The 12,836-nt window shown below is 35.8% G+C and overlaps 1 protein-coding gene across 4 annotated transcripts in view; it reads left to right on the top strand.

Moving 5' to 3' along the window:
- Nucleotides 1-12,836, top strand: part of LOC149285585 (protocadherin Fat 1-like) — a 92,533-nt gene that overhangs the window by 26,660 nt on the left and 53,037 nt on the right. For all 4 annotated transcript variants that reach the window (XM_089495150.1, XM_089495149.1, XM_089495148.1 and 1 more), the window contains exon 3: nt 9,295-9,356. In XM_089495150.1, the coding sequence (XP_089351276.1) occupies nt 9,295-9,356 (62 nt within the window). The remainder of the gene's footprint in view (nt 1-9,294; nt 9,357-12,836) is intronic.

Genomic DNA, 12,836 nt, shown 5'->3' with positions numbered 1-12,836 from the left:
ATGTCCAATATTGCCATTGTGGTTAAACGATATTATTCTGTTGAATGTAATTATAAATGTTGTGTTACTCTTTGTATTCATAATTCTCTGTCCTTTTCAGAAGAGCTCCCTGGAGTATTACTCTACCTGACTAGTAGCATTACTAACAAGCTTCTGAATGATATCATGGTTGTTTTATCAATTTGTTCTGTTTCTTTGAGTAAAAATCACTGTCTACTCTTTTGGCACTGGAGGGGGTGGGCATTAACACTTAATATAAGGGGCTCTCCAGAGATGATAAACAAAAAAAAGATGTTTAAACAGAAAAAAAAGAAAAGATAATGATCCTTCATAGCCCAAAGGCTGCAGATTCTAAAATGACCACTGAACACGGGATTGTGTATGTATACTTCTTTGCTCTAGTGGCCCCAAGTGAATAGTGAATGCCCTACATACTCCACTGGCTTGAAAGGAAATGCCTCCTCCATCCACTTGGGGCCACTGATGCACTGGAGTTTATGTACACACTCCTTATGATTTATTTTTTTTTAGATTTATTTGGAGGGTTTTTTTTCCATGAATGTAATCAATGATTCTGATTCTGAACTGCAAGCAACACGAGTTGGTTCCTTTTTTCGCTTTCACAGTTGTTGTCAAATTTACTTTTTTTTCTTTTCAAGTGTGAAAGTGCGCTAGCATTTGTGAATATATGAGTTTGCTGCTGCTTTTTCAGCTAAGTCTCAAGGATATATTAGCAAGTGGACCTGCTCAAATTATTTAGAAAAGGACAAAAAAATGGAAATACTACATACCTAGAAATACTTACAAAAAAAAACCAACAAAGTTTTGAAAAGTTGAAAAAGGCAGAATTGTTTTGGCTTTTGCTGAGAATAAATGTGTAAATAAGAAGACAACATTTTTTAACATAACATTTGCCAATAACATCTCTTAGTCACAAAAGAGAAATTTGCTCTTAGCATTGATTTCTGAACGGACTTTTTCTCAGGACATTGATTAGGTGTGGTTACATTGCCAGAACTGGTGAATTTGCAAGAGTCATCCCTGATGATTTTCTTTTTATCTACAGTATAGAGTTGTGGGAATGTAATTTCTTAATTAAATGTTTTTCTAAGACGCCTTCTGTATATTATGCAGTATTTTTTTATTATCATAGATGGATAGCTGAGGACATTGGAAACCAAGTATAATGGCAGCCATACGTATATACTTTGTTTCATACTAATTACTATATCGCCCCTCTTTGATGATTTATCTTCACTTATCCCTTGATGTCCCTGTCAACCCCAGGGTTTCTAGCAGAACTTTGGTGGGGCTGAGTTTAACACGCAATGTTCTTGGTTGCCTATATGGTGGGATCAAGGCTTGTCTTAACTACTTACTATCAGTGCTGCTACTTGTTGGTATTCAAGCCAGAATCTGTTTGCGTGAGGATAGTTTCCTCTAAGGTTGGAAAATATCACTTACAGATTTGCTCAATTCAAGTATTAGGGCACTCGTAGAATGAGTGACAACTGGCCCTTTAAAACATAGGAAGCGTTAGTTCTGGGTGGTCTTGCAAATTATGAAGTTTCTTGGCTTGTAAGCAGAAAAACTTGCTTCCAGTGGAACAAAAAAAGTAAATTATAACACAAAGAGAGTTGATCTACGAGCTAGGAAAGTTAAGGGTGGCTTTTTATTATAATAATAATAATTATATTTAAAGCCTCTTCTATGTCGATGTCTTTTTTGAGACTAACAGACAGTTCATGTTGTAAGAATAAAAATCCTGTCTAGAATGTATTCATTTCTTCCATCTGGCGTTTCCTGCACTGGGCTTCTAGAAGAGAAGCTTTTTACATGTTCATACATGCAGTGCATCATCTGAAATTTATGGAAAGGTTACTGGCCTCATAGAGCTGTGTTACAAAATGTCAAAGTGAACTCACAAGAAAATCTGTTATTCCAGCTTTTAAAGTGAAGCTTATAGTCCTTTCTCTAAAGCTGCCCTGGTCCCAGTAAAACAGCAGGCCTTCAGCAAGTTTCAGAAAGATAGCTCCTTAGGAAAGATGTGTGTGTGTCACTCTAACGGGAAGAAAGATTATGGCGTTTTAGAAATGCGCAGAACAAAAGTATGGATTGTCCTAGGAATTGGCAGCGCCACAGAAGTGTAACGGCATGGCATTACGTTGCTCTGTGAAGTAAGTAAGCCCCTCTGTATGTTTGATGATGTATTCTGCTTAAAAATCCAGCTCGTTTCTATTTTGTAAGGAGATATTTCGCTTGGGATGCGTGGGCCGATACCTTCGTTGTTGCGATCGAGTAACCCTAAAGCACTTACTGGCATTTAAATTTCTATAAATATATAATTATACAAAAAAATGTAAAGGAAATGGAATATTTTTGCATTTAATAGTTTTAGTCCTGTATTGACCACAGGAAAGTTTATATGGTTACTTAGTTTTTAGGCATGGAATCTTTAAAATGAAATTATATATGTGAAAAAAAATTATATATATATATATATATATATATATATTTATTTTTTTATATATTTTATTTTTATATTTTTTTTTTGTTTTTCCTCGCCCACAGCTTACAGGAAATGTGCTGTACATTGTAGCCCCTTTTTAAATTGATGTCCTATAGGATACAATCATTTTTGCATCTTGAGTCTCTTCCCTTTTCATATTGACAGAGTGAGTTCCACTATGCGGATATTCGCAATCGACAAAATTGCTTATAACGACTGGCTTTTGGACTTATAGTTATTAAAAGCCTGGGCTGTCGCAGGACCAAAAGCTCAATAGAGTCCCGCTCAGAAAATGTTAGCCGCTCATTGCTCCCAAAGGGGTTAAAAGTATGGACTACTGTAAAATCAATGCCCTCTATGCCAACCTGACTTTTAATCTCCAAACCCCAACACCCCCACCTTATTAAAAAGTAACAGCATCTCTCTTCCATCAGGCTCTGACACTTCACTACACTCGTTCTGCTTCTGTTCCATTATCTTTTATGCTACCTTGAGCTGGACAAGTGAAGATTGGTTGTAAATTGTGATGTGCCTGGAAGACTCCTTAAGAGAAATATAGTGCCTTGCATAGAGCTTTCATAGCCTCCTATATCTGTCCTTTATGGAATCACATAGTCTGTGAAGTCTGTTCTTAGTATAATATCTTTATGCCGTAGAAAAAATTTGCGCCACTTTCAAGATGCACAGTGTGCTGGCTTTTGTTGCTAGTAGGGTGACCACCTGGTTTCAAATTAAAGTGTTTTGTATGACAAAACTGTCTCGGTCTGTCCTCAAAAAACCCTTATATTACAAGGGAAGACCTGGCCAATTCAAATCTCTGATTCCATCCAAACATAAAACCAATTACAGGCTAAAACTGTTTATTCTGGGACCAGGTTATATCCAGACATAATTGGATTCCTCATTACTATGTATTGGAAGTGCTGCACAGCCTGCCATGTAATCAAATATTTAGTAAATGAGAAACTGAAAATGGAAACTGAAGTGTTTCATTGTAGTTGTTCTGGTTTCATGCAAGTTCTTATTGTAGTTATTTAATGGATCAGGTCTCAGATGTGTGGCTTACTAATATTGGCAAAGGTCAGTCGTACTGGTACACAAACACGCTTTATTGTAGCGCTTAATTAACATTGCAGAGACCGGCATCATTCATATGCAACATTCATATTCATGGGCATCAACCCAAATGCAACGTACTGTTACTCCCATCATCCACTGACAGTCATAGGCAGCTATTCTAACAGTAGCCAAAGAGTGGATAACATCATTTTATATTTTTTATTTGAATCAATTCATAGAAAAACCATAAAAGTAACTTAATATTTGCTATTGGTCATTTCTTGAATTTCTTAAAACTTATTCCGATTGGCTTAACAAACATGACAAGGTGAAGAGAAACACAACATATTCTTATATATTCTAGCTATGGTGTTTATTTTCTTATCCTTCCGGGGCTCTGATACATTCTTCCATTCCATTTGACAGTTTCTCCTAAACACATTTTAGTTTTCTTACAATATGGGAAAAAACAAACACATTTTGGCTCCTTGCTGCAATATTCTGCTACTGCAGACTGGGACATGGCAGATTCAGTTGACTACAACTCCGGTCACATCTCCAGCTTGGAACTGGTTCATCATGTTGAGATTTAAAGCCCGTGACTTTTTTTTTTGTGGCAGAAAATACTTCCCTTGAGTTCTACTTAAAAGGATGAAAAAGACTGTTTTTTTGCTGCAGGTATACAACAAATCAAAATGAAAGAATGGAGAAAGATTTAATGCAAATTGTCTGCAGATTATGTTGTCTTGTCTTACTCATTTTTATTTACTCGTTTATTTTAGGATGAGATTTAAGACTTTAATTCAGACTCTGTCTGCCTGCAGATCTATTGCCCTTTGAATGTAGGAGATAAAACGTTAGTATGTGGTCTAGTTTGTGACATATCAAAAACATAAAACTATCAGTCTGAGCTTTTGTTGGCAGCAGTAACCCTTTTCATGCAAATATCCTCACCAGAAAAAAAGAAATATATATTTTTGTGTCCATTGACAAGAGCTTGAATCCTTCCTTGGGATATGTTTGTGTTTTAAGCTGCTTGTCATGCAGGTTCACCCCATCCCAAGTGAATTCATATTGTCCGACTCAGGCTACATACCCACTATTTGCTAACTGTATTGTTAAAATGATTAATGCCCGTGGGGCCATCCATTCTCCCCTTTTTCTGTTCTCGAACATTAAACTTTTTATTTTTATTTTTTTTAAGTGAAACAAAAAAAAAATGAAAATTCATCAGCTGAACGGAATAATTCATTTAAAGTAGGATAACCCTGAAGGGAAAACACAGTATTATTGAATAGGACTAATGCTCTTGCTGTCCTTTTTAGTGAAAGGAAAATAATTAAAATGTAAATATTTTGCACGTAGCCTCCAGAAAGGGTGTTTCTCAAAACTGAGTAACCAAATGTAGAAGCTCTATTTAATTGGTGGGATAGAATTTGAGGCTTGAAAGGAACCCATCAGGCTCATTTTTCTATGATAAAAAGACTCAGACATCAAGTCCTAGGTGTTGTCTTATATTTGTGATAGCTTTATGCCAATACCATGCGTGTTTAACCGCTTTGCTCCTCTACAGGTAGGTCCTTAAAAGCTGTGCCGTGATGCCCATTAGGACATAACGCATGACTTTGCTGCAGAGGCAGGGGCATCTCCTTGCCGCTACACAGGAGATCAGGCTGTCTTTTGATCTTGTGTAACATCGCTTGGCGCTAGTGCCAGTACAACATTATACAAGGAATACCCAATCACGGGCATTCCTTTCCTGTGGTTATCAATGATGATGCGCACTGGAAGTTCACTCAAGGACAGGAGAGACTCGGCAGGGTCTTTGTGGACCCTGCTGGGATTTATGATTGCTTCCCTACTGGATGATCAGCACAGGCAGATCGAGAGGAGAGGGCCAAACGAAGAAAAAATGAGGAAAATAAAGAAATATAACTAATATAAAATATAAAGTATAATGTATAATGTGTGTGGGTTCATCAAATATGGAAAAGGGGAATCTTAGCTTAACAAATGTAGTAAAAATGACAAATTAAAACCCTTTAGTTCTTAGGTTATGAAAAACCCCTGGCGCTGAAGGGGTAAAATTCCCAATTCCCTCACTGTTTCAACCTCTACCCCTTATATTGGAATAATGTCTTACTTATCTACCATCCTATCAGGAAAGTACAACTTTCTATATCACAGCCTATGACCCACTAGTTTTAGATTACTGTATGTCCTCTTGTTCTAACATTTCTCCTCTGAAATAAACTCCGCGCCTGTACTTTGTTAAAGTACTTTAATGGGAAATTATCAGTTTATATGGTTTACTTAATATCTAGCCCAAAACAATGCAGATGGCCCTTCTTCAACAACTACCTCTTTATTGTTCTGTGGGATTAATCAGACAACTCTCTGCTGATTAATGATGTGAACGGATGCCACTTAACATTCTGCAATATAACTGTGCAAAAAGCACTACATAACCACTCCTATATAAATAATTGTAAAAGTTAAAAAAAAACTCCCAAAAAGATATAGTATCACTTTTTCCTTTTGTGCAGGTAAGCATCATGCCATATAATAAGGAATAATGTTACCATAGCTGTATCCATAAAATGTGTCAAACCAATGTCATCCCAATACAGATTTGAAGGAAAGATCCTAAAGTAACCATGCATTGGTTAAAGAGGAAGCTTTTATGGAAAATATATACTATATTGCTGCACTATTGTCAGTTACTCTGGATGGTGTATTTTTGTGTGACAAAAGCCTGGTTTTACCTAATTTTGTTCCAATAACCTTTTTTATCTGCAGACCTAGAAGCTGCCATTGTCGACAATGACTGAGATATTTTAAGTGCTGTTCCCTGCTCTGCCACCACACTGAGCTGATTCTTTATGGCAATGCTAATAAAGTCCATTCCTCCATAGACGTTAATTAGTCAGGCTCAGGCTTAAGCCATTTTGTTGTTTACCATAAGATATAAGAACAACACATTCTCCAAAAACTAGAACTGCTTCTAAATAAAGGAAATGGCACAATATGAAAGCCTACATTTCTCTGATACTACTAATAAAAAAAAATTTAAGAATTCACCTTTAGGACTGGAAAAACAAAACACTTTTTAGAATATAATCCTTTTAGTGTCTAATATGTTGTACTAGTTAAATATTCATTGTCTCTTTATCAAGGCATTAAGAACTCCTTCTGTGACAGCTAGGTAGTAATTGGTAAATAGTTATCTTTATTAAAACTGGCTGATACTTGGAAGGAAAATTCCCACTTGGTCTTCTGCATTGGATTTGTAGTAAAAAAGAAACCACTGTATTACGTAGCATATGTCGTTTTTAACAGTCTTTCTAATATTGTTGTAAATGCAGATACTTCTCATGAAAGTAAAGCAAATACTTGTGCTATAAATAACATTACCATTGAATATAATGGAACCAGCGACTCAAATTATATTCCACTGTCCTTTTTTGGTAGATATATGAGCATTATCATGAGAAACATTGACTGTTGGCCACAGTCTGCTTAACTGGTTCATTGGCTTAACCTAGATAGCCAGTGTATATGCACACACAAATAATCTACCAAAAGCCCCAAGGTTGCATTGACCCAACAAATAGTCTCATGTCCTAGTGCTCAATAGTTGGATGTTTCAAATATAGAGACCTTAGGCAGCATTACACGTGCAATGCCAAAATCGGGGACAGAACATTGAAATATTATGCAAAGGCATACAAAATAAATGTAATATTGAATTCAATTAAATAGCAAAACAAATTTGACTGTTCCCTTATCTACAGGAGTATAAATAATGTGCAGGCAAACATGCTAAAGTACTTCCTCCTTCCTACTGATATAAAATAAAAGACTTAGCGACCATGTAAAACAAGAAATATTGTGCAATATTGCAGATACTTTCTACACATATAGTACCCATGTTTTCCGGTGTTTATATGAAATAAATGCCACCGTCGGGAAGGATGGGCAAAAGTGCAAATAAAATAAGAATAAAAAAAACATACCCCCACCCCCCGATGCAGCCATAAAACTTAATCAAATGGAAATTCACTTTTGCAGGAACTTTCCATGAAAAAATTGCAGTACATTTGTCAAGATTAATATAAAATGAAAACTTGATCTACCCCAGCCATCCCTGGTGATCAATTAATTTCCAGTGAACATAATACAACTATTTGTTTTGAATGACAAGATACATTGTAGTCATAAAAAGCCTAAAGCGTTTATATAGTCGTCAATGCTTTGCATGATGAACAGCTTTGTCCCCTCTGTTGTGAAGGATGGCGTAGCAGTATGTTTAGTTTATTGTAGAGTCAAGGTATAAGTAGAGATAATATAGGTAAATGGTTTGAGTTTTCCTAGGTTACATTTTCACCATTAGGTGCATCGTCATTTATATGTCTATCAGGCAAATGCCTAGAGGGCTGGTACCCTTTGTGCCTTCTACTTACTAAAGGGCCATTCTCCAATAGTCTAGCCGAGTGATGTTAGATAGTAGTGTGTATTCAGTAGGCTTTCACTGCTGGTCTTCAAATGCCAAGGCAGATTTCTTTTATCCCCAATCCATTCAAAATGTTTTATCCACAGTGTTACTTCACTATTCGGTAGGTATTTAACTCTGATACAATTATCTTAATATCACTCTATTTATTATATTTTATGTATATAGAGCCAACAATTTATGTAGCACTTTTTACGATACATACGTTCAGAGGGTATGACAAAGCTAGAACCTACAGACTAAGACAAACCCATACATTATTTAAAGAGAGCCCTGCTCGCTGGCTTAAAAAAGCCTCCGATTGCCCGTTTTATGATCAAATGTAGTTCGATTCTGTTTTTATTACAATTTAAAGAATTCCGTGCTACTGTAATACATCATTCTGTTGGTGATTTAAAGGGTAGCAGCATGTAGTGACACAAGAATAATGATTAGATTTTAGTACTCATAACATTATTTGGTTATCGCTCTTATTTGTGGGCTGGTCCATAGACATATCTTTGTGTTTATCCTGAATTTACGGTTTAGTAAATGCTTTCGAGCTAAGGCAGTTTCTTGCATGAGGCCATTTTTCATTGCTAGGTGATGTTTAGTGCAGCAGTGTCCCCCTGCCAAGCATTGAAACATCAAATTGTTTACAAGGGGTGTCAGTAGGGTCCACTTATTCAGATACTGATTATAGTGTGGGCAGGCAGAGGAATTAAAAGGCCCTGTGGGTCTCTGTTTAACACTTATTACCAGGCTTCTCACTTGCTCCTACTGATCTCATCTCCTGCCAAGTCTGCTTCATTGGCAGTGTCAGGTGGCTGATTAAGTCCCTATGGAGTAAGCATCCATGCTGCCATCCCGACAGCTATGTTTTTTGTGAATTAACATTTTGTTTAAAAGAAGTGCCTGGGATTAAATCTTTACCTGCTTTTAGAACACAGCGGTCAAACTAATTTTCACTGAAACAACCCCTGGAGGTGAACTTTATGCTTTGCGTCATTGTGTGCATACAGTTTTTGTGTGTCAAGACGAATAATAAATTGTAAACCTCCAGTTGGTTGTTTAAGTGGTGTTAAAATAATTCTTTGTGACATTCAGTTTAAAGTTCTACAATATACTTAACTTGTATTGACTTTGGATAGATAAACACAATTGATTTTTCTATTGTGAATCTAATGAAAAAAATGAGTATGTTCCTATACAAATATATTTTTTGTTGTTGTAGGTTTGATCACCACTACATCAAGAAAGCTAGACCGAGAACAGCAAGCAGAACATATACTCGAGGTATGTAATTTGTATATTATGAGTTATATTGATTTCCTGCTGCTATTGGAAGATATTTTTGTGACTTCCACAATTTAGTATTCTAGAAGCATTTACCTAACAAATATAAATCTGACATAGATGAATCTTAACATATAATTGTTTGTTTGTTGCTGTGATTTGTTAGTACAAACCTTAGTGTATAAAATAAATGTTACACGTTTTCTTCTAAATGTGTTAATTACGTAATCAGTAGGTCACAAGGTCAGACATCGTCTGCTATATGGTACAGGAAAAGCATCTGTAGGCAAATACATGTTACTTAGAATGCATACATACTGCAAAGTTATAGTTTGTAAATCCAATAAGAAATGAGATAATTTTGGACGCAAAAAAGTTTTCCCCCCTTTTAAAGGCACAGTTGGAAGTCACTTTAACGTGGATTTCTTGCTTTTATCTGGGCTGAAAACCTAAATTACTATGTTACTACATGTAAAGCTGCAAGCCAGAGATAGAAACTATGTATTCCTATAAATTAACAAAATAAAAGTCATCATTCAGGATATATGATCGAATGTTTCAGTGACATTGGTCAAATTAAATTATATACATTGTTAAAATGCTATGTTTAACCCCTTTGTGTACATTTTTGGGTCATTTTTAGCATATCTTTGTCTGATGACTTTGAATAATAAAAAAAAAACAACAGTTCCAATTGAAACGCTAGCTCCTGCTGAGAGGGTAGACGTCTGTTGGCACGGAAGAGGTCATCTTGTTTTGAGGACATAATAGTATGTCCTAAGGGTCACGAAGGAGTTAAATACCTAAGCGATCCACATACCAGTTAGATTAACATAATCTACTCTTCACCTTTTCTTTCTGTAAATCAAAATTATTATGCAGTTTACTACTTGTTATATCTTGTTTATATAACAATATTCAAATGAATCATTACTTATATCATTTTTGATCAATAACACAGGGCAGTACTCTGGACAAAAGCCTAAAGGTGCTAAAAAGATGTTTCTCCATGATGTAAATCTCAGGGCAGTGTTAAGTGAATTTTATGAGTTTAGCTCAGTTGAGCAAGGTGTGGCTCAGCACATTTCTATGTTCATTTCAGTGCATTCTGATACAATGTAAATAGCTTTCACAAGACCAAACTTGAGCAGAAGACAGTTAGTTCTTTTCAGTCCATACCCTTTCTATTCCAGCAGACACATGTAAATGACAAGGTTGTACCTATTGAATACAATCTAAAATTCTAATACGATCAACATCTGTAAAACATGGAAGGTTCATTTCATCCTTGAAGTTTAGTTACAGATTTCAGTTATACAACAGATTCTAGATTTCATATTCAGGCTGAAAATCACTTCTAGATGTCCCACTTGAGGGTTAATGAGCTGAGACAGAGTTTCTTTGCTCGGCAAATCCTATTTTTTCATTACCTTTTTATTTTATTCCAGCCTCCAAGCTGGTCTCTGTTGCACATTTATGTTTATTACCAGCTCAATGATATAGCAAAGACACCATAAAGGACTGTTATACAGTGTAATACAAGCTTTAAAGGTTTTAATGGCCCTGTTCCTATTTGTCGGTTTAATGGAGGTAAGCATGAAAACAGTTTGGGAAGAAACCCAGAAACATAGTGGTATTTAGCTCAGTGTCTCTTCCGCCAAGTGTTGGATGCATCTGGCAAATTAATTTAACATTGAAATGTTGACCAGATGGGTTAGTGGGTTTTTGCCTTGTTTACAAGGAAATCTGATCCTTCTGTGGATTATGGTTTTGGAGATATTTACTCCAATTTCACAAAGTATTTTCTTTGTGAAATCTAAATTCAGTTTCCTTTTCCCGTGAGCTTCTTTTGTATGTTACGTCGGAAATAGCTTATCTTTTTATTTACCCATGTTTGTCTACTGTGGCCTGATATTTCCGAGAAAAAAAGAAATCAAGCATTCATATAAATAAAGATTTAAGGATTACTGAGTTTTATTGAAACCACTTCTCACACAATATGTTTCTTAGTGTGAGTCATTTTCTAAAAGAAGTTAATAATTGATATATATATATATATATATTTTTAACAATAAAAACATTTTTTTTATGTTTAATTATATTCATCGCATTTGGTTTTGCTTCATGTTTATGCATTGAGTCATTGCAACCAGTAGCAATACCACTTAGAACACTGAATATACTGTAATGTACAATTACTGTAATTGGTTCTAGTTTACAATAGTTAAATTAGCAAGCCTTACAGAAAATAGATTCGTCGGAACTTCTTAATATAAAATATATCAATAAATACATGCAAAATTAAAACCTTGTATAAATGTATTCAATCTCTACAGGTTTGAATATAACAAAAAGGCCTCCTCTCGATTGCCTATCTTTGTTGCCTCAGGAGAGGGGTTTCCTGGTGGGAGGCAAATGTTAGTTACCCATTAATAGGAAGAATAATATGACCTTGGTAGTAGTAGCTAACAGACCATCATGAGAACTTGGTAGTGTTAGCTAACAGAGCAGAATGTACCTGCACAGAACTAGAACTTTGGTTTCTAGTAGCAGGGGTGGTAAAGATTAGCCACAATTACACCAGTCTGTAATTCCTATAGTGTTCTGACTGGCTGTTTTATGGGAGCTGCAAACTTAGTTTAGACCCCCCCAAGAGTCAAAGCAAATGTAGTCTCTACTGCTAGAGTATTAACTTAATTCTAGGTGCAATACAGTTTTGAAAAAAAAAGTACCTTGTGCCTGCAGTATACAAACTGTGTCTGTGTCCCAGGCAGGTACTCTGTGTCTGTGAAGGGGATGAGATCAGTTAGAGCAATGGTGTCCAACCTGCCGCCCTCCAGCTGCTGCAGGACTACATATCCCATACTCCTCTGCCAGACCCTTAGCTGAAAGAGCATTATGGGAGACGTAGTCCTGCAGCAGATGGAGGGCTGCAGGTTGGACACCCCTCAGTTAGAGGGAGAGGAAGACATCTCACCAAACCACTCTAACAGCAAGGGGTTTACAGAATTTAAAAAAAAAAACCTTTTTTTTTTTCTTGCACTCCTCTGGCTACCACATTTTTTTCTGCTTTCCGTCTAGCTACCCTACTCTAAACAGCCTACTGTTTCTCCCTCCCCTGCTCTAGTGGGCTGTCACAGTTATCTATCAGATAACCTGACAAATAGGGTGTGGGTGTGCAAGGGTTAACGATACCAACCCTTTGGTTACCTAACCCTGAACACTCCACAAATAAAACACCAGACTGGTAATACACTGCCACTACCAAGTTATGTTTTAATCTGCCTACAGTTTATGGACGGTTCGGTAACACCAAGTACCACATTGAACGGATACAAAAATGTATTATATATATATATATATATATATATATATATATATATATATATATATATATATATATATATATATATATATATATATATATATATATATATATATATATATATATATAGAATTAAGTGAAACAATTTAGTAACA

The sequence above is a fragment of the Sceloporus occidentalis genome, unplaced genomic scaffold (assembly GCF_023333645.1).
Source record: "Sceloporus occidentalis isolate IW3139 unplaced genomic scaffold, rSceOcc1.0.p SCAF_77, whole genome shotgun sequence".
Taxonomy (NCBI): domain Eukaryota; kingdom Metazoa; phylum Chordata; class Lepidosauria; order Squamata; family Phrynosomatidae; genus Sceloporus; species Sceloporus occidentalis.
This window is presented reverse-complemented; position numbering and strand designations above follow the sequence as displayed.